Source organism: Corvus moneduloides, chromosome 15 (genome assembly GCF_009650955.1).
Source record: "Corvus moneduloides isolate bCorMon1 chromosome 15, bCorMon1.pri, whole genome shotgun sequence".
Lineage (NCBI taxonomy): Eukaryota > Metazoa > Chordata > Aves > Passeriformes > Corvidae > Corvus > Corvus moneduloides.
The window spans coordinates 9,572,036-9,596,667 of record NC_045490.1 but is presented as its reverse complement, the minus strand read 5'-3'; the positions used below and the strand labels follow the sequence as shown (position 1 = coordinate 9,596,667).

At 52.0% G+C, this 24,632-nt stretch overlaps 1 protein-coding gene across 3 annotated transcripts; it reads right to left on the bottom strand.

The window, feature by feature from the left end:
* Nucleotides 1–8,339: 8,339 nt before the first annotated feature.
* PITX1 (paired like homeodomain 1) lies at nucleotides 8,340–23,371 on the bottom strand. Of its 3 annotated transcripts, none has more exons than XM_032125299.1 (4): nucleotides 23,335–23,371; nucleotides 14,576–14,757; nucleotides 11,591–11,796; nucleotides 8,340–8,924 (listed from the first exon to the last, which is right to left on the bottom strand). In XM_032125299.1, the coding sequence occupies exons 2-4, from the start codon at nucleotides 14,736–14,738 to the stop codon at nucleotides 8,385–8,387; spliced, it is 909 nt and encodes a 302-aa protein (XP_031981190.1). In that variant the 5' UTR covers nucleotides 14,739–14,757; nucleotides 23,335–23,371; the 3' UTR covers nucleotides 8,340–8,384. The 3 variants fall into 3 exon arrangements, with proteins under 3 accessions (XP_031981190.1, XP_031981189.1, XP_031981191.1); XM_032125298.1 differs by having other exon boundaries at nucleotides 14,576–14,804; nucleotides 23,335–23,359; XM_032125300.1 differs by lacking the exon at nucleotides 23,335–23,371 and adding an exon at nucleotides 14,867–15,059.
* Nucleotides 23,372–24,632: the final 1,261 nt, after the last annotated feature.

Sequence of the window (24,632 nt, the reverse complement as noted above, 5' to 3'; positions counted from 1 at the left end):
GCAGACAGAATACGTGTTGTCTGGGTAAATGGATGGAAATATAGCTGGAAGAATGGAATAAACATACGACAATAAAATGAGCTGATAGGGTGAATGGGGCATTGATTATGGGGAATGTAGATAGAGGGAGGAACAGATAAAAGAAGAACAACAGAGAATTAACAGATGAGCCATGAATAGAATAATAGATGAGTAGGACCCATAGAGAGGGTATCTGGTGATCAAGAGTCCCTGCAAACACACAGACAGAGAGCTGTGAAAAAGGTGATGTGCAAGACATAGGGGAGTGGCAAAAGCATTGGGTCAATGCACACAAAAAAGATAAAGTGCACAGACATGAGAGGGGTATAGTTTTGGGAAAAAGCAAAAAAGCACTTTAGGAGGAGTGAGGTAAAATAGTAATGGAGTAAATATATTACATATAAAATTCATGCAGAATAAAGAGATTATGCTGAAAAAAACAAGCTTGGAACAATTAGCGAGCTAACAGGTTGGACCAGGTATTGGGTAGATAAAGAGACAGAGGAGTATTCATGAGTTGGGAGTGCTGAGAAATTAGCCTGATGGTATGAATTAGAGGGATGCTTAATGGAAGAGTAAATCCTGGACAGGATGATTGATGAAGAAGGATGTGGGTGCACATACAGATGAGTGGGTACCAGGAAGCTCATAAGAGTGGGTACGAGTGAGCAGAGAAATGAATATGTATGGAACAAGGAAAGAGATGAAAATATATAGTTTGGGATGTGCTATGGAAATTCAGAGAGATTAATTGAAATTTGCATCAGATTAATTAGGTAGGTAAGTAGTCACAGGCGCTACCTTAATGAGTATGTATAAAAGAAACTGAAAAAATATCGTTAATCGTGGCAGTAGTTGCATTGATGTCTTGGGCATGACAGGCAAAAGCAGAAGAGGTGAATACATTAGTCTTATAAGAAAGGATGAGAGTGATTAGTATATGTGAGATAGATTAGATGTGTGAGACTTGAATGTATGCAAAATAGGCTAAGAGGTCAGGTAAATGAGAAAACGGGGGGAAAATGGATTATTAAGTGTTACGAAACTCACCTATAAACACCTGCAGGGGTGTGTGGGAGAGAAAATTAGATGGACAGAAAGAGAACAGATCTGTTTGCACAAGAAATAAGCACAGAGAGATTACATGATCAAGGCTGACATGTGACTCCCAAATCAATCCTAAAACTAACACTAATTCTAAATTCTGACACAAACATGACTCTTAGCTTAATGCTTATTCTAACATAACACTAAGACAAATCTAAACCGAAAGTATCTGAACACAGCACTAAACCAAACCCCTGAACTCACCTAAAACTGCATCCATTACCTAATCCTAACACAAACTGAAATCTCCCACTGACCCTGATACCAGTCCTGTCCTACACCTAAACCATGCCTCACCCAAACCCAGCCATAAACCAAACATAATCCTAAATGCTGAACCAACCATATCCCAACTCTAAACCAATCTCTACCCAGTTCTAGCAAACCTTGACCCTAACTCTAAGCAATAAGCCTTAACCCTGTCTCTAACTTAATCTTAACCTTGCATTTTAGAGGAATGGGTAGAAATATGTGATAGATTTGTATTTAGCTGATACTAAACTGTGTTAAAGCAATAAGAAAGAAGATTGGGTAAATATGTCAGAAGTGGAGTTGTTAGGTTAATGTATTCTAAAGTTATATGGTTTTGTTGGCAATGGGGGAGCAGGGTTGGCTAAATGAGTGGATTCAAGGTAGAGATGAACAAATGAAATGTGCCCATCTAGAGAAGTTATAGTGGAGAGCTCAGAGTGTGCATGCAGATAAAAAATTCATAGTTATGATTTCAGATCAGACATCAGATAGATGAAGATATATAGAACAGAGTGATGTATGTAACCAGTGGTTACAGGTAGACTTGTGGTTGATAGGTATCGGTATGGGATAGACAGGTGAGGAATTAGGTGTATGGGGGAGAAATGCAAAACAGGTCAATAGACACAGTGGGGGGAACCTTGGAGTGAGTAGGTGTCTGTGATGTCAGAGCTTGGTGGTACGTGTGGGTAGGACAAATAACGGGGTGGGTCCAGGTCAGGAAAGTAGACAGGACCATGGACTGGCAGTTTCTGACTTTTTCAAATTATGACCCCTGCAAATGTGACCAGCAGAGGTGCCAGCCCCTGCCTGGTGAGGTTTAGCTCATGGTCTGCACGTGGGTGGAGAGAGACTTGTGCAGGACATTCCAGCCCCAGGCTCCACTTCTGAACCCACTTCTGGGATGCTCCCCAAAGCTATTGCCTTCTGCAGAGCAGGGAGGGGAGGCTACTGCCTGTGTTCCCCAGACCCTGGGAGGGGGAAGTAGGCTGGCCCCCATCTTCTCACTTGCCTTTCCAGGTTTTCTGTCAAAGCTTCAAACCTGTCCCCATAAATGTTTAAAGAGTGGCATCTTACTTTGTGAGACCATAAGATTAAACTTGGGATCTGACTTAAAACAGGGATGGTGAGAGCACAACTCTCCAAAATGCTTTCTGCACCTTGCCTAACTTTGCATAAATTTAAGCAATTTTGATTTGCTGACTTTAATAGCAGAGTGTGAGGAGCAGGGTGCTATGGTTACCCATGGGTCACAGCCCCACTGCTCTGCAGTCAGTGACAGGTCTCCAGCTGGCCTCCCTGAGATCAGGGCTTCGCCTCATGCCTAGAAGCATCTCACTGAGTAATTTCCTCGTGTGCTTAAGTATTTTCCTGAATTAGATCTTAAAAGAGTGAACCCTCCTTCTAGACTTTCTGGGAAAAAAAGAAAAGAAGGGAGTGGAGGGAGAATGGGAATTTTTGAGGGTGCCCAAATGCCAAGAGCCAGCCTTTAGAAGGGATTTGGATTCTCACAGCTTCACCCAGGCAGTTAGAGGAGCCTCAGAAGGAGCCAGAGCATATACCTCTGGTAGACACTGGTACTGGGTGCTTTCAAAGATCCCACTATATACTTAGCTATATCTTCAGACATCTAAATCCCTCTAAAAGTCTCACTCAGTGTCTAAATCCCAGGTTCCTAACTCACTCACTTCTAGGAAAATCTCACACCAGGACTGATTCACTGAATCGTTTTTGGTTGGTTTTTTTTTTTAAATCTGGTCCTTACTCACATAGGGCTTTTGAAAATCCCACTGCTAATCTCCTATACCCAGGCATGTATCACTTTGAAGCCTGTAATATAAATTGCTTTGTACTTCTGGGGGACAGCCACTACTTTGTTCCTGCTCATACTAGGTCAGATTTTTGGTTTTTGCATATTAACACATAGGTTTTCTGGGGTTTTTTGGGGAGGAAGGAGGTCTGAAGCTGTTCTGCAAGACTTGAATTAGCAACCCTGAGCGAGTGCTGTTTTACATGTTGTTCCAGGGAGGAATTGCAGCCTGCCGTGGATTGTAGGGCTGCATCAGCAGAGGTGTCGGGAGGAGCTGGTTCTGGGCTCCTCATTTACATCGGTGGGGTTTGCCCCTGGGCACAAGCCTTCATTGAGCTCCACTGATCTCCTGGGAAGATTTGTGAACAAATTTGCTCATGTCTAGCAGAGACTGAACACTGTTACCAGGCTTTCTGCAAGAAATTTCTTGAGTGAAGAAGGAGGGAAAAAATCAAGTACATTTGTTCTTTCATTTTTCTTCTTTTATTTCCTATGAGAATTTTTATTTGTTGGGAAGTTATTTGGTAAATAAAATTTTTGTGCATATGCTTTCTTCATTAAAAATTGGAGTTGGGGATAAACAAATTATTTTTCCTGTAAAAAACCCCATCATTCTGCAAAAGAACAGGCTGGCTGCCATTGAAACATTTTTGATAGAAAATCTGCCTGCAGCCCTACTGCTTAATCAGTTTGGAACAGAGCATAGCCTGTAGCTTGTTAATAAGAGCAGCTTGCCCAAGCAGTTTGCACAATGGTGAGCCGCAGAGGAGGCTTGCTGCATAGTTGTGGATTTTATTTTGCAGCTCTGTTAATTAAAACATATTTTACTTTGAAGGAGGTTTTTACTGTTTTCTATGAGGCTGAGAAGAAAACTGTTCTCTTGGATAGATTAAAGGAAGGATATGAAGTATTTTCTTAGAAGTAACAACTCAGCTTTGTTTGATGGGCAAACTCTGAGCAAAAACAATGTGTAGTTTTGTATTTTTGTTTGTTCTCAGTCTTTGTATATGGGCTGGTTTATAAATTGGAATATTTTGGCTGTTTTGATAATATCAAACTAAATATTTCACATACAAGTTGCCAGACTGGAACAGAAAAGTCACAGATTTTCGTTTAATTGATAAAGTAATCTTTACTTATATAAGCGTATACTAAAATAATAAGGCCTGAAACTGTGCCACTGAAGTTAATGACAAACCCTTCATAGGTTTCATATAAAACCTGTATTTTTATTATCCCAGTTCCACTGACTTTTGTAGCAAGATTGCAGGAAAATGTTAGGGCATTTCTAAGTGTTATTTTTATTATACAAAACCCCATTAAAATCGGTACTGAAGCATCCCATTAATTTAAATGGGACTTTGCATAGTTTGCTGAGTTCCAGGCCACAGATAAAGAGAAGTATGCAATTTAGAATTAAACTGACCACAGCTTTTTATTAGAAGACATTTAATCTTGAATGGACTGCGCAGTCTGAGGCATAAAGTATTTGTGAGCTTCATCTGGGCTGGTGCAACCAGAGCCTCCACTGTGCAGCAACTCCTGGGTTGGTCTGAGACCTCTCAGGACCGTGCAGCATTCCCAAGTAAACCCAAGCAAAGCTCTCCCCAGGCAGCTTTGCTTTGGAAATGCTAATAGGTAAGCCAGCACACCCAGAACAAATGGAAAACTTGATTCCGGTATTTCTCTGGCTCCAAGTATCTGCTTGCCTTGACAAAGGCTGCAATCAGTAGGCAGGAGTCTGCGGGCTCTCTGCAGCACCCGCTGGAAGGCAGGGTCCCACCGGGATGGAGCCACGCTAGATCGAAGTGATGCAGCTTCAGGAATTCCAACCTGAGCTTCGCACGTTGGAAACCACCAGGAGGAATGTGCAGGACGAGGGATGGAAAACCATCGCCTCCGGTGTGTGGAAACACCCACCAGCCAGACACCGGCAAGGCGAGTTCAAAAACCAAAGTGAGAAGGGCGGTGGCGAGCGGTGTTTTATACTGCTCCCCACCTCCTGTGGGGACTTCGGGGACTAATGAACCATTAAATGACAGCCCTCCTCGGCTGCCCCCAGCGTGGGCACACACCTGGGCATCTCCAAAGGCATATCGTTAAGGAAAATGTGCTTGGGCTAGGCAGTCCGAAGCCGTGCCTCAAACACTTCAAACCCCCCAAATAATCCAAGCTCTAACCTTTGTGGGGGAGACCGAGAGGCTGCTGGAAGCAGGGCATCCGTAAAAGCTCACAGGGAAGGTGAAGGAGCTGCTTTCTGCTCATGCCTCCTTGGAATTTTCCTTTCACTGAGCCATAAATGTGTCAAGATGCCCAAATCGCCCAGCAGCAGCAGCAAAACAGCTTTCCCTGGTACAGTCATAGGGCGGGGGGACACTGGTTAGGGACACCAGCACAGAAGGCTGTGTCCCTGGTCCCCAACTCTTTCCTGCAGACAGTTTCGGGAGGGGGTGGGCGGTTCAGGACTCGGACAACAACTGAAACTTGGGGCAGGGTTTGGCAAAACGTGAGCGCCGCTGCTCTGATCTAGGACTAACAATGCTGCCTCCAGGAACAGGAGAAAACGAACACCTAAAATCCCAGCGGAGGGCTGGCAGATCCCCTCCCACCTGGAAACTGGGGGAAAATCAGTCCTTGTGCTGCTCTGGTGACACTCCCCTGGCTAAAGTGAGGGACGGAGTAGCCGGGGAGACTCAGATCCGCTCTGCTGAGCCCCCGCGTTGGGAACAAAACCCTTGCGCAGCCCCCCAGCCCCGGGACGGGCGCCGGACCCCCCGGGGCACAGAGAACTGCGATCCTCCGGGAACGGGGCCATCCGCGGCCGCGCAAACAGCGCGTTTGGGCCGGGGAAGGGCCCCGGCGATGGCTATTCCTGCCGCCTGGTCCGGATATTGCATTGATTCGTTATATCAGTTATGGCATTTGGGGTAAAATATTAATAGTAATCGCACTAGTAAATAAATAGTCATCAAATAGTAAATAAATAGTAGTAGAATCAGAGGGCTTTGTGCTTGCAAAAACTTAAAGGAGAGGGAAAATAAATCGAACAACCTTTGAAATTCAAGATGTCGGGCAATTTGGAGAAAAAAGAGAAAAACGCACCTTAGCGAAGTGGGACAAGTGGCTGCGGGAGAAGGAGCAGTGCCAGGGCTGCGACCCACCGGGGGTGCTCCAGGGTGCGGGGATTAACTCTTTGGGGAGGAAAAAAACCCCGACCCACGGCTCCGAGCGTTGGGGTTTGGTGGGATGCAGCAGTGCAGCGGCAAGGAGGGCTGGATCCCCAGCTCCGGCAAACAGCGGTAACAGTCTGCCATAAAATTAGACCCGGGGAGGGTTTCCACTGCCGGGGCTGCCCCGGGGAGCGGGGGCAGGGAACCGGGCTCCTTCCCTGTCGGGACGCTGAGGGGGACGCAGGCGCAATTACCGGGGAAGCGGGGAGGGCCTCCCCAAAACGCCACCACGGGGCGGGGGGCAGAGAGTTGCTTTTCTTCTTGTTTAGTCGCTCTCTTAAACACAGCCAGAAAAGAACATTAAAGGCATTTCTAGATTTCGTTTCGGTTTAGGTTTTTTTTTAAGTTTTCTTTTTTATTCCCATGCTCTTAATTTTGAAAAAAAAAAAATCACAAAACATAACTTATAAAACAATATATATACTGCATCCTTATCCACAACAGCATAATTGAAACATCCAGCGTAACGTTTACCACAGGTGTGAAATACACTGGGAAAGAAGTACCGTGTGCATTTTATGTCTCTTTGTCATCTACAGGTAATAAGTATCGACAAAAATAAGCAACAAATATGCCTGCAATTAAACTTCATATGCGTTTTGTATGCGTATTAATAAAAATCATATTTATCATTTCCATGTTTTGTTTGTTGGTTTTTTCCCAACAAGCACTTGTAGAAGTATCTATATTTACATAATAACACCTTAAGATAATAACACCTTAAGAATTTTTTAGGTTCCTTGTTTTTCCTTCACATTTAGAAAAGCAAGGAACGCTTTCAGCTTTGCTAAGAACCTTTCCGGACGCCGAGGCTCGCTGTTTCTCTAGCAGAGATGCAGTATCTGAAATCACTTCATAACAGACCATTTTTCGTCGTTTTTTCTAGACTTTCTAAATGGGGGTTGGTTTTTAGTTTTACTTTTCAAAGAGAAAAAACACCCCCTGCATTTAAATAAAGATGAATGATAATTTCATTATCAGGATAAGAGTTTGGATGGGGAAAAAGATGAACAGTTTTCGCATTGCTGAAGGGTTTCTATGCTCTCTCACAACCAGGGATACTGCAGTCTTTTGGAAAGGATGAAGAGGTAGGAACCTTGAGCTGCTTAGTATCAGGAATGACTGGATTATAGCTTCCAACTAAAGAAAAAACATCAAGAATCATGCATTTTAAAAACAGTTTATTCAACGGCCAAGGACAATGATCCGGCACAATGCAACGGTAGATATAAATATAACCTTATATAAGTGGTTGACCCTTGTCATTATTATTTTAATAGTTTCATACCTAATATTTTAACCATTTTCCCCCCGCAGATTCTACTCTGCGATTTGGTTTTTTTTTTCCTCCCCTCTTACACCAACCTTTTTTTTTTTTTCCGAGTGTGATTCTGTTTCTCAGTGGTAAACATTAACCAAACTCTTCCCGTGCGACAAGCGGCCAAGAACCGTCCCACCAGCTCTTACCACCGCGGCGTCCCCTCCTGCCGCCCTCCCCGCGGGGCAGCGGCCGCCTTACCGACTCCTGTGCAAGTTCAAGTAAACACATACAACCCGCATAACCCAGAGAAAAAAATTGCAACTTATCCATGTACCAGATTTCGGTGTCTCTTGCAAAAGTTTTCTGGTCCGTTTACGGTTTTAGACGGGGTATTTTTTTTTTAATTTATTTTATTTTTAATGTATTTTTAAAGCGCTGTTTTTTTGGTTTCATCGTTGGTTTGCATTTTTTTTTTTTTCCCTAGACAGTCGAAGTCCGCGGAAGTTTTGGGGGCTTTTTTTTTTTTTTTGGGGGGGGGGGGAGGGTGGTGCTTTATTTTATTTTTTTTCCTCTCTCACTTGCTTGGGTTTTGCTTTTAATCATCATTGGGTTTAATTTTTTTTTTCTTTTCCGTTAAACGTCGCTTTGCTTCTGCTTTGCTTTGTCGGCGGTGCTTTGTCGGAGGTGGTTTGTGTCAAGTCCGTCAACTGTTGTACTGACAGGCGTTTAGACTAGAGCCGGGGCTTTGCAAACTGCTGTAGCCGAAACTGGAGTGCTGCTTTGATTTCAGTCTGAGGCTGGCTAAGCTGGAGTTGCAAGTGTCCCGGTAGACGCTGTAGGGCGAGCCCGGTGGCCCGTAGGGACAGGCCGGCGAGGACATGGCCGAGTTGAGCGAGGAGCCGCTGATGTTGTTGATGTTGTTGAGGCCGGAGTTGGCCATGCCCGGCACGGCCGAGTGGCCCATACTGGAGGGCATGTTCATGGAGGGGATGCTGCTGGGCGCCGAGAACATGGACTGCGAGGAGAGGGGGCTCATGGAGTTGAAGAAGGTGAAGCTCTTGGTGGAGAGCGGCGCCGGGGTGAGGCTTTTGGCGGCCCAGTTGTTGTAGGGGTAGCCGGCGTACATGTCGTCGTAGGGCTGCATCAGCCCGCTGAACTGGGGCACGTAGCCGTTCTTGCACAGGTCCATCTGCTGGTTCCGCTCCCGCTTTCTCCACTTGGCTCGGCGGTTCTTGAACCAAACCTGCGTGGGGAGGGGGGAGCGACACGTCTCGGTGAGTGCGGGACCACAGCAGCCCCCCACCCCGCCGACGGTGCGCAGATGCGCGCAGGTACCCGCAGCCCAGCGCCTGCTCCCCCCAGCCCGGCCAGCTCCTCCGGGATGCCAGAGCAGGCTCCGCGGCCCCGCACCGCCTGTCCCCGCCGCCCCCCGCCCCCGCGGGATGGGGTCCCGCTCCGCAGGGTGCCTGCGCGCACACCGGGCTCTGCGCGCATCCCTCTCTGTCCAGCGGGATGTACCAGCCGGGATGCGCGCAGCCGCCTCTCTGCCAAGGGTGCCTGCGCGTCTGTCCGCGTCCCCCCCGCCCCCCGCCCCCCGCCGCCCCTTTCCCGGAGCCAGGCGGGGGGCGAAGAGACGTCCTGCTCTGATTAGGGCCGGCTCGCCCCAGCTCTGCCGCGTTTCCGAACGCTAATGCTGTGTAATAAAAGTCCCCTGTTACAGATCATAAAAAAAGGGATTGGATTAGTATGTTTAGGTTAAAAAAAAAAAAAATCAATCCCCGCATCGCCCTCGGATAGATGCAGCCTCTGCCTTTATATCTAATGAGAATTTACAGCCCTAACTAGGAAACAGAGAAGCGGGGCCGCTCCTGATATTTGATGCAAAACCGGATCCAATCTCACTCTTACTATTTAGATATATAGATATATAGATACATAGATACATAGATACATAGATACATAGATACATAGATATATAGATATATAGATATATAGATATATACACATATATATTTAGCCCCCGGAAAGCATTTGAGCCCCCCGTGATGGAAGCCGGGCAGCTCCAAAATTCTTTAAAAATTGTTTAAAAATCAGCATCGTTCTGCCTGCCGCCTGCGCCCAGCTTGCGAGCCTCCTTTGCAGCATCCTCCCCACGGCACCCCGGCTTTCTTCCACTGAGCCGGGGCCCGCGAGCTCCCTGCAGACACCGGGGCCCCGGCCCCGCGCAGGCTGCGCTCCCTTTGGAGCCGGAGCGGGGGCGGGGGACGGCTCTTGGGGCCTCCCCTCCCGGGCAGAAATGGCACAACTATTATTAAATACCGGGCTCGAGGATGGAAACTCCGTGGGGGAACGGATGGCGGAGTCTATTTTAAAAAATAACAATAATAAAAAGAATCCTGTATAAATAGGAAACGAAAGCCAACATGTTCAAAACCTGTAATATACTCCTCGGAAGGTGCTTCCAGACAGGAATTTCCTGAAAATGAGGGTAATAGTTTTAATTATGGCTCCTAGACATTTTAAAGGAAGGCCCTCATAGCAAATTAAGGTTAGATTTGCAATCTGCAATCTCAGAACATCAAACCCAAACATTTCCACACAGAGGGAGAACGAAATTATGTTAATTGCAACTCATATTTTAATTTTATTTGCTCCCTGAAATATTCAACCAGTATTAATGCTCGGGCTTTGTTTTGTTTTAAACTCAATTAAGACAATGCTTTCAGACGCATTTGTTTCAGATGGGTGTTTACTCTTTAAATGTTTAAAGCAGAATCTCTGTAATCCGATTTGGTCACTCAAGGTTTAATTGCCAAATTAAACACAAAAAACGAAAAGAAAAAAAGAAAAAGTGGGTTTTCCGGGCGGTGGGGCTTCGCACCGCAGTTCCGTTTCCTCCCGTGCTTAGCCCACGGTCCCGTGGTGTGCGATCACCACCAAAACCGCGCGGGGAAATGTCCCGGGTGGAAAAAAAGCGCAGGGGAGGTGGACAAACAGAGACACAGCGATAGATCGGTAGAGACCGAGCCGCTTCGGCCCGGTCGTTCTCTGCCAGGATCTTTCACTCACAAATCTCTCTAAGAAACTGCTGAAATGTATATATATACACATACACACACACACACACACACACATATATATATATTTATATATTTCTCGCTGTGCGCACCAACGTTATCGAACCTCGAGTCTGGCTAAGAGGGACATATGTATATACATATATATATGTACACCATATGTATATATATACACCATATATATATATATATGGTGGCATCGGCTCCCAGGCGTGTAAAAATCCAGCGCCTTCGCGGTACAAGGTTGTGTCTTCAGCGCGTATTGACTTTGCGACCGCTCCCCAGTCCCTGCCCTTCGCTTTCGGCCTCCGCAAACAGCCCGCGGCCTTGGGAGATGCGCGGCCGGGAGGGCCGGCACCGAGACCCGCACTGTGCGGATTGGATCTCGCGATCCCGCTGCCGCAGTAGCGTGGGGCAGTGGTTTGTTGGGACATGGCCGTTGCGATTACTGGGAATAACCAGAGTAAAGGGAAGATGGGATGGGAGCTTGCTCCATCCCCGCGCCGCGTTTCGACCACCCCAGAGGGTTCTTTCCCCCACAGTCCGACCCTTCCCCACCCCGGCCTTTCGCTGCTCCCTGCACCGCTCGCCGCCCACTTTTCGAACCGGTCCCCAGTGCGGGGCCGACGGTCGCGACCCGCTCCGGGCGGCATCTCTCCGTGGCCGAGAGCTGAATTTCTCCTCTCCGGTCTGGACCCCAGTTTTGGTCATTAAAATCCAGCCCAGAGCAAACCGCCGCAGCGCTCCCAGAAGGGGCAGCTTCCCCGAGCCCCCCACCCTCCGGCGGCCCCAGAGCAGAGTTCGGTCCCGGCGGGACTGCAGCCCCTCTTACCCGGACTCGGGGCTCGGTGAGGTTGGTCCAGACGGCGATCTCCTCCCGCATGCTCATGTCGGGGTAGCGGTTCCGCTGGAAGGTGGCCTCCAGCTCCTGCAGCTGCTGGCTGGTGAAGTGGGTCCGCTGCCGCCGCTGCTTCTTCTTCTTCGCCGGGTCGTCGGCGGCCCCGTCCTCGTTTTTCTGCTCGCCGCTACGCTCTTTTTCTGCGAGGGGGTCGGGTTGGGGATGGTTGGTTTATTTGTTTTTCCTTTTTTTTGTTTTGTGTTTCTTTGCTTTAGTTTTTTTCCCACTACAGGCACACAAAGGCAGACACCCCCGCTCCGCACCCAGCGCTGCCCACCCCACCGGAGGCACGCGTGGAGGCACCCACTCGTGTCCCGCTGGGCCCTGCACCCAGCGAGCGCCCCGCAGCCCAACCCGGCCTTTCCCGGGCTGGCTGGGGAAGGAGAACGGAGCCCTGCGGGCCCAGGGCACGCAGGGACGCAGCAGGAGGGACCCTCAGAGCGGCTCGGAGCAGGCCCGAGGGGTGAGTGCATTCGTGGGGAGCGGGGTCCCCGCATCACCGGCCGCTCCGCCTTTCTACGGCACCTTCTCGCTCCCTCCAAACCAAGGCGTGATCTTTGCTCCATTGTCTTTGTTGTGCTCGGCCGCGACTGGAAACTTTGGAAGGGTAGGGGTGGAAAACCCAGGAGCAATTAATTGCGAAAGGCCCCTTCCGCTCCCCCACTTCATTCTCTTTTCATAACTATTTTATTCCTCATCTTTTAGGATTTTGGTGTTTATTTTAACACAGGGCTGAGCGAAGCCCTCCGCAAAAATCATATCGAAAGAAGGAAAGAAAAAAAGAACCACCGAAGAAGGTTTTCCTGGCCGGGATTTGCGCGGGCTGGGAGCAGGAATCCAACACTGGCCCTGCGAGCCCCCTCTCCCCTCTCGTAACGGGCTCTCTGGCTCTCCAAGCCCGGGTTTCGGCCCGGTTTGTCCCGGCTGAAGCGCTCGGAGAGCGACTGAAGGGGCTCAACCAAAGTGCTCCCGGGCTGGGCCCCGGCGGCGCAGGAAAGGTGCGGCCGGGCCGTGCAGGGCCGGGGGCCGCGGCCAACCCCCGGCCTCGGTCCTGCTGCTGCAGAAGGGAAAAACCGCCGCGAGTTTTTCCTTTTAGAGTTTTTTTTTCCTCCTCCTTTTAAGAGGGTTTTTTTTAAACCCCCTTTCAGAGGGTTTTCTCCCCGGCGGGCCCGGGGGCATTTCTACAACTCCGACCTCTGCGAGGTAAGCGGGAGTCTAAAAATAATCGCGTGCTGAATCCAGAGCCCGGGAGGACTCGTCCTTGCAAAGTCACCTTTGAAAAGCACCTCGCTGGGAACCCTCCACAGCGAAAGGGGTGAGGGTGCGAGCGAACCTCAGCTGCTCAGTGGACCCCCAAAAGGGGCCGATGGCTCTCCGGCTTTGAGGCAACCAAGGCCTCTCAGCACAGACCCCATCGCCCCAGGCCCCTGGTCCCCAGACCGGCCGAGCCGCATGGCCCGGCGGCGGCGGCGGAACAAACAAAAATAACCTCCGCCGCCAAAACAAATTCTCCAGCTTTCGGCTGGGAACAGCTCGAATAAACGGGGCCGAGAGGGAGCGGGAGGCGATCGGGAAGCGGCAGTGGTCCCGATGGGCTCCGGCCGCGGGCCCTCGCCCAGCGCTGACTTTAACCCTCCCTGTCTTCCCTAAAAATCTGGCCTCAGCGCAGGGCTGTGATAAAATTCCAAATCGTAAGGCAAGGCATCTTTAATCGTCTTTTGTAACTTTCTTTTTTTTCCATTAAAAAAATATTAAAATCTGAAAGTATTTTGCAGCTTCTCAGAGAAGAAAGGCAGGCAGCTCCTCAGCCCTCCTGCAGCACCGAGGGGTCACACACAGGGGTAGGGCAAAATGCAGCAAATCTCCCTCTCTAATCTCCAGTAATCCCCTCTAATCTCAGAGTCCCTTCCAGACGCCGGTCCCTAACTTTGTTTGCGAATCAGGCTGGGAGGCACAACCCAAAACCTCTTTATCACCGAGTGCCACTTCGGGACCGACTCTTACCACAGCCACTCTCTAGGTTATGAGACCTGCTAAGACTCCGAGGAGCAACAACATCTATTAGAAAATTAAAATTATATAAAACATAAACTCCCTTTGAAACGGTCTTGCTGGAGAAGGAATATCACACTCCTTCCTGAAGCTTTTGTTCCTTTCTTCTACTTTCCCCTTGTCATTCTAAAAATGTTGTTGTTTTAATTAAATGCAATCTGAGAGAGCACAGCGTTCCCTGCAGCCCTCGCACACGGTGGTCAGGGCATGGGGATCCTTCCCTTTTCCTGCGGGGAAAGCGCTCAGCCCCCACGCAAAACCTCTCTGCGGCCGCGCACATCCCCTCCACAGCGGCCCGCGCTGCCTGCCTTGGCCTCACGCTGCCTCTCTGGCTCTGCCTGCCCTTTCTTTCTTTTTTAAAGTTTTTTTTTTCGCTGACAGAGAGATCTTTTTCCATTTCTGCACCACCCGAGCTGGAAAATAAACCCGGGCAAAAGCTGACATTATTTCAGAAACATCCGGCAAAACCGCACTCCCTGAAGAGCCCCCCCTTCCTCTCGATCCCATCAGTTAATAACTGCAGTTTTTATTTAAAAATAAATAAAAGAAATCAAAGAAAGCAGCTCCTGGGACGGGACCATGGAGCCATGTGTCCTCCCGACGGGCTGTCAGCCCCGGGTACGGCGGGGGAGGCAGCTCCAGGAAGGCCCCTGCCCCCCGCTCCGGTTCCCGGGGCTCGGTTGGGATGGAGGCGCCGCGATCACCGGCAGCTCTTGCTCACCCATGTCCCTCCATCGGCTCCGGTTGTGCGGGGGTGCAGGCACAGCACCCCCGGCCGCCCCGCGGAGGGAAGGCGCCGTGGGGAGGGGGAAGCAGCGCGGGGGGAGCGGGCCGGGGCCGCGGGGGCGCGGGGAGGGGGAGGGTTACCTGGCACCTCCGTGTCGGAGGATTCACTGGCTGAGTTGTCGATCGGGTCTCTGGGTTCCGAGGATCTTTGCAAATGGAAGCTGGAAGCCATGTCATGGGAGGGTTGGGGTCTCAAGCTCTCAGGCAGTCTCTCCAAATTCATTCCACCTTTAAAGGAATCCATGGCAGGGGCGCCGGGCTGCCTGGGGGAGTTTGCAGGTGTTTATTCCACACAGAAAGGAACAAGGAGCTTTTTTTTTAGGAAGAAAAAAAAATCAACAAAAAACAAAAGCAAATCCACTTATTACTAACAGTATTATTTTAAGGGTGTCGGAAGCAATCTGGGCAGTGCCTGGAAGGTGGTTGTCTCTGCTGGGGAGAGGCACGGCGCTCCGGCCGCATAGGCAGGGAAATGGTAAAGATCCCTTACAGAGAAACGCGAGTTGCGAGTTGGACAGTTTAAAGCTAAAGAGATTAAAGTGACCTGCCCTAGAACAAATGCCTGTAGTTAAACGGGGCTCCTCCCCCTGAAGGTTAAAACCTCCCCGTCTCGCTCATGCATCACTCCATCTAGCGCTGGCCCAGCCCGGCCGCGCGGGACCTGCCTCCGCGCTCCCCGCCATCCGCGCCCCTTGCGCGCCCGCGGCCAGACCTGCGGGCCCCGCCGCCCCTGCCCGGCCCCCGCCGCCTGGCCGCGGCTCCTTCGGGGATGCCCTCCTTCCTCTTCACCCGCCGCCTCCCCCAAACTCGGTGATGTATTAAAAATATTTCACAAACGAATGGAAAGGTGAACAATCCTCTGGGGACCCCCCGCCCGTCCCCAGCACCCCGTCAGTTCGCCCCCCTCCATAGTCCCCTACCACCCGGCAGCGCGCAGGTTGTACCCCCGCGCAGCACGGCATCTCCACGGGTATGCCCACACCCTTCCAGGCTGGGCCTCACGACCCGCGGAACCTCCGCACGCTGCAGTGGATGTGCACCCGCGCATCCCTCAGCATCTCTGTGCGGGGCTGAGTGACCCCAGCGCGTGTTTCAGTCCCACGGGGAATATGTTCCTGGAGGGGTGCTCGGGCTGTGGGCTGTGTCTGAACTGTTTTTAACCTTTTTAAACATAATTTTCCAGGCTGCAGGGGTTATAACAATGCTGCCCGGACCCTGCCTGGCGGCCGGGGGAGCGCAGCTCGGGGAGCAGCGGCAGTGCCATCTCTCCCATCACATCATCTTTCAGCACACGATTAATAACAAATAATTTTCCTGCTGCAGCCGAACTCGCCGTCACCCTCGAGAGGGGTCTCTGCGACTCTGCCAGTCCGGAGGCCGGGGCAGCCGGCGGGGAGGGGGTGAGAGACACCCCCACTCCTCCTCGGCAGACCCCCTCTCCTGCGTCGGTCACCTGTGCACCCTGTCCCGATGCAGGGGCGTGTGGAGCAGGGCTGGTCCCCGGTGCTGCCCACGCAGGCCGGGATACGGCCTTAGCCTTCCTGGATAACACCTCGGTATTTTGGCGAAGTGGAAAAACCCACGGGGGAAGGAAGGTGGGAACCGCGGGTAGCGGGGGTTAGGAGAAAGGGAGGAAGGGAAAAGGGAGGAAGACCATGGCTGTGACTGCCTGGGGAAAGGACCCTCTCTCCTCTCTCCTTTCTTGTCTCACTTTAACTGATCTATCCTGACACTCTATTTTGCTTTCAAATCAAGTAAAGATGTGGGAGAGAACTTTTGAACTGTTTTGTGGAAAAGTGGAGGGAAGCAGTGTTCCAGCCGCGCAGGCTTTTTCCGACCCCGCCGGGGTGATGGAGTCGGGCCCGCCCCGCACTCCCGGCAATGCCCCGCAAAGCCCGGGGACCCCAGGCGGGGGGAGCTCAAAGCTCCTAACCCCTTCACCTCTGGTCTTAAGCACCGTTCAGGGGATGTACATGCGGGTGCTGTCAGGGTCAGCTCTCACGAGCTCTTTTTTTTTTTTTTTTTTTTTTTGGTGACATCTTGATGTCTTTCTGTCTGTTCGCCGCTCCTGGTTGAACTTCGCTCAGGAATCTGCTAACGACTGGGAATTTCGAGCACCCGAGGTGAACCAGACAGCCTCGGGGCTATTTAAGATGGACGTGGTTTAAAATGCAAATATTTACCACGGTCTCTGGGCCTCGAGGGGTTCAGCTGATGCAGGAGCCCACAGGCACGGGAAGGATGGAGACCTCCTCCCGTGTGAGAAGCAAGGGGTGGGAACGGCCTTTCTCCCAAGGGGGAGGTGAATAGACTGCAAACGTGCATCGTGTCTGAGACCCTTCACAGTCCCATTTTTTCCCTTTATTTCCGTGGGCGGCAGCCCGGGGTCGGCGTGCGGGGGCTCCCTCACCCTCGGCGGAAGGGGGACGGAGCCCGGCGGGCCGTGCTGGAGGGAGGCGGTGGGACTCGTTGACCTTAGGGGTCTTTTTCAACCTTGATGGTTCTATGATTCCACGAGTCTGTCAACAGTCCGGCTCCGCTCCCACTGCTCTTAAACCCACTGCTCACAGCAGCCTCTGAACCAGAGGCAGCATTTTCCGTTCCTTTTAATTTTCCTTTTTAAAAATAATGCGCTTAATTACAGTTTTTGTTCTGTTCTATAAAATCTAGTTTTAAAAGATTCGTTCTAGGTTCAATTTCTCCCTGCTGGGTGCAAAGACAGGCTCTGCCCGGGCACCGGCATGATTCTGCCGAGGCGGCGGCCGCGGTAATGCCGGGTCCGGATGTCTCCCAGGGCGATCGCAGCTCTCAGTTCCTCCTGAGGTGTCACCGGGGCAGACATTCCCCGATACAGCCCCTAAACAGAGAGTAACGGGCTGGCCCTCGGGAGCCAGAGCAGCTCCTGGTTCTCTCCTGACCGTCCCCACGAGTGTCCGCGCCCGGGCCGTGGTATGGGCGGGCATTTACTGCACACCTGCGCACGGGTTGGCAGTGGGAGAATGTATCGTCGATCTACCTAATCTTATATCTATTTTATCTATACCATGTATCTGTCTTCTCTGTGTGTCTCATCTGTCTTTCGTGGATTTAAAGGCATCCTCTCGCTCTGCGCTCTGCGGAGCGGACACAGCCCTACAGCACAGAGCCAAATCCTCCCGGTTATTCCCGTTGCTGGTCACGACACTTATGTCACGACAAGAGAGCGTGCCCCCAGAGCAGTCATCCCCAAATCTGCGCTGTCTCCTCTTTCCTCCCGTCCAAGCGCGCTCTGTTTCGGGATGGCGAGGACGTCTCTCTGCCGGCAACTCCTTCCACTAGGTGCTACGTCACGGGTCCATTCGCGTGACGTCATTCGCTGCCTCCCTGACGTCACTCCTCACCTTTCAGGCAGGCCACGAGCAAGGCAAGCCTTGATGTCCCACTCGGAGCTGGGTGCTCCTCCCGGGGCTTTAAAGCGGCCCAGCGGCCCCACGGGTTGGGCAGGACGGGGGCACCGGGCTCGGGTTCCCCTTCTCCCACCGCCTCGCGGGGGGCTGAGGGAGCTGCGGGAAGGAGGAGGGGCCGCAGCAGCCCCCAGGACGTCCCTGGGGAGCCGCGACCTGCGTGGGCGTGGGAAGGGCCGGGCAGAGGTGGAGGGAGGGAGGGTGGGGCCGGGGCCGAGCGGGACCCGCGGAGCTCCGGCGGGGACACGGGGTGGCGGGACAACTTTGGTAGGGACGCTCCGCGTGGGGTGGCTGGAGAGCACCGCCGCTCCGCGCCCGCGCAGCCACCGCGCTCCCTGGCTGGGGAGTGCCTCAAGGATCTGTAAAAGGTTGGAAACCCGCAAATAAACCGCTCCGCTTCCTCCTACTATAAATAACCCCAGAACTAAGGATGGCGCTTGGAAATAAATCACCGCTGGTCACACCAGTGACAGCCCCATGAAGAAGAGACACGTCTGTCCGAGAGCGGGACTCTGGCGGCCCCAAGGGGACAGAGCCGTGTCACTCCCAGGTGTCTGAAGGGGGTCCCTGCTTTCGGAGAGGTGCTCCCATCCCCGGCTGGTTGCGGTGGTTGCAGCCAATGCCAAACCACCTGGGCCGTATATCAGCTGGTGAAGTTCAGTCTCTGCCAGCTTTTCCTTTTCAGATTTATTAATGTTGTATAAACTCAGATTCAGTCTATAAATTATTGGGAATTGTTACAAAAATGAAGACATCTCCTCCCAAGCACGCCTCTACCCGGGAAGAGATGGAAGCCCTCTCAAAAATAGAGCTGCAGTGAGGCAAGAGAGAAGGGAGAAGCCCTCCAATGCAAACTCAACTAAATTCAGTTCACCTACACCCAGCCCAACGCCGTCCAAACAAATCCAACTCAAACAAACTTAGTCCAACCAAACCCAACCCAGCTCAGCCAAACTCAAGTCAGCTCAGTCAAACCAAACCAAACCAAACCAAACCAAACCAAACCACAACGAAAGCAACCAGACCAAGCCAAGCCAAACCCAAACAATGCAATCCCAGCCAAACCAAGCCCAAACCAAGCCAGCCAACCTCCCCCGGCGCCCCCTTCATTGAACCCAGGAGGCAGGAGCTGCTGCAGGAAAACAACTTTTAATAACAGAACCATCCAAAAAATGCCCAGCGGGCATGCCTTTGCTGATGCGTGTCTCTGACCCACGGGATGCCCACGCGTGTCAGAAGAAGTAGGGACCGGGGATGCGAGCTCGAGTGTGCACAGGACTGCGCGATGCCCTGCAGAATATGGAGCGCACTGCGGGGGGCGGGGGTTGTTGTTGCGCTGTACTGTGGGAGTGGTGTCCATCGGGGAAATGTTTCGGGGGTGTCCTGACCCAAAACAGCATCACCCCAAGTGAAAAGCACGACCCTTACGCACTAGGTGGAGATCCGCGTTTACGCCCCCGTGCAAGGCAAAGCTCTGCTCTCTCCGCGCGACCGCGGCCCCGGCCTGAAGGGAAAAGGAAATAAAACCCCAAAACGGTGAAAGGAGCCCCCGAATCTCCCGACCTAACCCTAACCCCAGAGCGGAGCAAGAGCCGGGTCCTCCAAGGGCCGGGTGGAGAGGGAAGCAGAGAGAGGGAAGAAACCCAGCCTGAAGTGCGTGTTAAATCGCTCAGGAGGGGAAGGTGGAAAATTACGCTGGCTCCCGGCCGGCCTGTCCTCCTCTCCGCAGCCAGGACAGCAATTTTCCTAAGAAGTACAGCAAAACGAAATCAGCCCCTTTTGGACCCGTAGCCTTCGTCCCTTCGTATGTCGGCCAAGCCTCCGCCTTCCGCGGGAGCGCAGGGCCCCTCCGCGCCGCGGATGCTCTGCAGGAGGGTCTCCAGCGGCCTCCCTCGGCCCCCCCGGCCTCCCACTGCCTCCCTGCCCCATCCCGCTCCCCTCGGTCCGGCCGACTCTGCCCCACCACCTCGGCTCTCCCCGCCACTGAAACACATGGGGGAAACACACAAGGAGGTGTTTGGTCCGGGACACTTCCCGGGGCACCTGGGACACCCGAGGCTGTCCCCCCACCCCGCCATCCGCATCCCTCTCCGGGGCTCCCCGGGCGCGGCGGCCAGCGGCAGCGCTTGAAAAAACCCGGGATGAAAAAGTTGAAGGCTTAATGTTTTCTGACAGATACAAATGATACCCCAAGGCTTTCTTGAAATGCAGCGACTGACGGCTGGAGAAACGGTTTTCTTATTCGGGTTTCTGCAGCTGGAAGCAGCCGGGGGTGGGGTGGGATGGTGCTGGTTCACTTCGGCCGTCATTCTACCAGCACCCCGAAAATAAAACCATTTCGTAGTTGTCCGATCTGGGACAACTTCTTTTTCCCCTCAAACCCTTGCCGGCACAGTCTCACCCTTGCCAGGAGATGCCTCCCAGCCCTCTTCGCATCCGTCAGACCACAGGCACTGAACTCTGCTCCAAGAAAATATGAATTTGCTGCTAGCAGCGGTTTGGATTTATCTCTGATAAACCTGATGTGAGCGGGAGAGTGTCAGTGCACTGCAATGAAACATCGGAGGATGGACAGCTCAGGAATATATTGGTTTTTTTTTTTTTCCCAGGTGGGGGAAAAAGAGGGGAAAATCACAATATAGCCACACAATTCCCTCTCTGGGCAGAGCGAACATGCTTTTCTGATTAATTGACAGAGGAAGGGGCACCGGAGTTTGCTAGGCAGCCTGCTCATATTACTCTGTGCATCTTTAGATCCCGAAATGTGGCTCTTTTGTGGGCTCAAAAAGATTCCTCTGAAACGGGATAATCAGAGGCCCGGGCACTCCGTTGGTATTTGTTGAAGACTCCTCTTCAGGAGAAAAAAGAGGCTGCATTTAGAATGAACGACATCAGGTTTCCTTGTGGGTTTCCCCCACCTTGTTCTGGGCGAGCAACCTCTTAATTGCTCCAGCATTTGGATGGGAGAAACACATTTCCCTTCAACAGGACATTTCCTGAAGGGCTGAAGTATTCTAATAATGCACTGGACTCTTTAATGTGCTTAGAACAGCAGCGAATCTCTGCAAGACCTACACATTTCCTGCCTTAAAATGCAAAATCAGAGAAATAATTAAATTTTGAGCACATTCATTTTATCTTCTATATTATTTTTTCCCCCTCCCTTTATATTTTTTCTTTTAAATTTTTCTCTTATTTTCTTTCCTTCTCCTCGTCGCCCCTCCCCATATATTTTTTTTTTCCCTCTCTCCTTTCAAATTTTTCTTCTGACTTTTTTCTTATTTCTCCCCAAAGGGCTGATCTCGCCCCGCTGCTCGGCAGCACCGCGCTGCTCTCGGCACAGCTCCGCTCATTTCCACTGCCCCAGGAGCAAACACCGCCGAGATAAAGGCACGGGACACTTTTCTTTCCAGTTTCATTGTGGGAACGGCCGTATCTTAACGGGCACATCTCGGGGAGAGATAGGAACACACCGCCTTCCAGAGGGCTGTGCTAATCAGCGCGCCGGGTTAGATATAAAAGTTCAGGGCAAATAAAACGAATTAGTTTTATTAGCACGTTTAGGAGGCGGTCTAACGAAGGAATTCGGCTTTACTAGAGAATGTTTTCTCCTCCCCTTTTGTTATTTAGAAGCAATATATGTCCGAGCCGTTCATCACGGGAAGGAAATAATGAATTGTTTCATCTGCGGTCATTTTCTGGGAGAAATGTGCTCCCTTCTTTAAACTCGATAAGAAGGAGATATATATATATATATTTGGAAATACGTTTTCATAATAACACTTGCATGAACAATAAAACGCACTGTAAAGGAGAGGTGGCAGAGCCACCAGGTTATTGTTCGGCGGTGGGTTGCAGTAGGAAAAATCTGCCTCAGTCTCAGGCGCCTCTAACTCGTCTAAAACTTTCCCAGGGAAATGTGGCCACGGTTCCAGCGCGGGATTTCCAAGGACTTTGTTCATATTTCAGGCAAATGAAGGATTTTTGGGGAAGTTCTGCCAGTGAAGTAGACCTCAGGAAATATTTGGAAGTCAGTTTTTATATAGGCGGCTGGAGCTGGCGCAGGGAATAACCTGGAGAACATGGACTTTGGTTTGTTAAGTGGAAAACACATATTTTAAAATTGTTATTTAAAAAAAGCTAACGTCATCTAGGTTCTCGATTCAAGCACTTTGTATCCTTTTATGTTCAATTCGTGACTCGGACTTTGTGTTTGTCTGCAGCGTGGTTGGCAAAATTTGGGGAAAGACGACGAAATAATAGAAAATACTAGAAAGAATAGAAAACTCGCCTAGTGCCAAAGTTTTTAACGCGAGAATAAAAACGAAATCCACGGAAGATAACATCGGTGGGCATTCCTCACGTCCATTTAAGCGGGGTTAACACGCGGAGAAAAAACATTTCTCCCCCAGCTCCCGGACTTTACTCCGCTGCAGAAGCTGCGCGAAACCCGCGATATATGTACTTCCCAAAGATGGTGTCTATTTTTTAAATTAGGAAAAAAAATCCCCCAAAAAACAACAAACCAAAAAATGGAAAGGAGAGGGGCTGCAGGATATTGTTTTCCTGAAAAGGAAAATTCATCGACGGCCCAGGGTCTCTCCGCCCGCCCGCCCTGCGCACCCCCGGCAGCAGCCGTCTCTTCGCCGCGGCAGCGCAGCCCCGCTGAGGCACCGCGCAGCCCCGGTCCGCATCACCCACATCCCCGGCTCGTCCTGGGGAGCTCCAGCCCCGCCGGGGCCGCCCGAGGCTCCGGGCATCGCTGCAGCACCCGGCGCTGCCGCCACCGGCCTCCCCCGCCGAGCGTACCGGGGATGAGCCGCGGAGCGCCCCGCGCCGCGGAGTGCCCCGAGCAGCAGCGCTGGGGGCTGGAAACGTTACGCTGCGTTTGGAAAAAAAATTAAATATATATATATACACATAAAAAAATTACAAAATGAGGTAACCCCTCTGGAATTGCTTTTCCCAGCGCATTTGTCAGAGCTGACGAAGCGCAGAGGCCCCGAAAGAATTTATACACGGTATAAAGATGTCAAGGACTGCGCGGAGAGCGGAGCGGGGAGCGCGGGGAGGGAGGCGAGGCGAGGCCGCGGTGAGGGGCGCGCCCGGCGCCGGCAGCTCGTCCCGGCTCGGCTTTGTCTCGTAACCCCGGAGCGCTCCGCACCTCCGGCCGCGCCCGCGGTCCCGCGGCCGCCGCGGGGGCCCGGAGGAGGCGAGCGCGGCTCGGGGGCAGGACGGCTCCGCGGGACGGGCGCGGGCACTCGCGGCGTGGGGCGGGCCGGGGAGCGGGGCGCACGCGTGGGGGGCGGGCCGGGCGCACGGGGCCGGCCGGGAGGGACGGGCGGCGACACGCGTGGGGCGGGCCGGGCGCGGCGGGACGCGCGTGGGGCAACTCACCGGGCGGTGCGCGCGGCGGCGGCGGGGTGCCGGGCCCGGCGGGCGCTGTGCGCGCCCCGGCCGCCGCTCCAGGCTTTTCTTGGGAGATTTCCCCGTCTCCTCCTGACGTCAGCCCCGTCCCAGGGTGCCGCAGACGGGGGAGGGCCGGGGGCAGGGCCGCCCGCACCGGGAGACCGGCGGCGCTGGCCGCCCCGCACCTCCGTCCTGCCGCCGAAGGCATCTCCGGGCCCGGCCCCCCGCGTCCCGCGACTCCCGCGTGGCCGAGCCTCTCTCGGGGAGCGGCTTCGTGCTCCTGGTTACGCGGCCCCTGCCCTCTTCATTTCCTCCCGGTTGGGGCTTTTGTCCGAGGGGGCAGGGACAAGGAATGGCCACTTTTTTTACTTCCCCCCCGCCCCGAAATACTCTCCTGTTTCAGGACCTCACTGTGGAGCTGGATGCGCAGCGCTGAGCACCCCAGGGAAGGCTGCGGTTAGCAGCCAGGGCTGGCCAGGCTGGAGGATGCAGGACTCTGGGAGATGCTTGCTTGGGTGATACAGGCACACTGAGCTCACTGCTCATTCCCAGGGCCTTGGTCCACTTCCATTTTCCAGGGATGCTTCTGGAGTTTCAGACACTGCACTTCTCATTCCTATCCCTGGAAGGTTCCCTCTCAAGAGAAAAACACAGAAGTCATGCAGTGACCAAGCAAACATGGCAGCAGCCTTGCACTTTCCTAAGTAGAGCAGGTCACACACTCGTACACAGGCTATAGATGTAGCTGAAAACCAAGGGCAACTAGTGTGGAATGGATCAGAAAGATAAATAGCATAAAATCAGGAACAGTCCAGTCCCACACTTGCCATTTGTTATAGAGAGAAGAAGTAAATGGGATTCACATGTCGAGCATTAGCTGGTTGTTAGCCTGTAAGATAATATTAACTTCAGTGCTCGCTGGTTTACTCCAGTTTTCCAAAGGCAGTTCCAGGAGGCACCCAGCCTGTAATTTAGGATGGCACATACTGTGTGAAAGAGGCTTTGGCACTGGGGCCTACCAGCACATCAAGGTGATAGTAACATAATAAAACTTTTGGAGAGGGAGTAGGAGCTCATAAATTAATGCATTCTACTGTTTTAATGCTGGGAGCTAACAATGTGTTTTCTGTTCAGCTGATCATCCCCTCTGCAGCCTAACAGCTGTTTTAAAGGTGCTGTGAAACTGAAGAGAGGGGAGATGATTGTCTTTAAATCAATGTTTAATGATGTGTTATTAGGAGAAAAGTCTTCCTCCAGCACCAGCAGATGTTTACATATTGAGGATG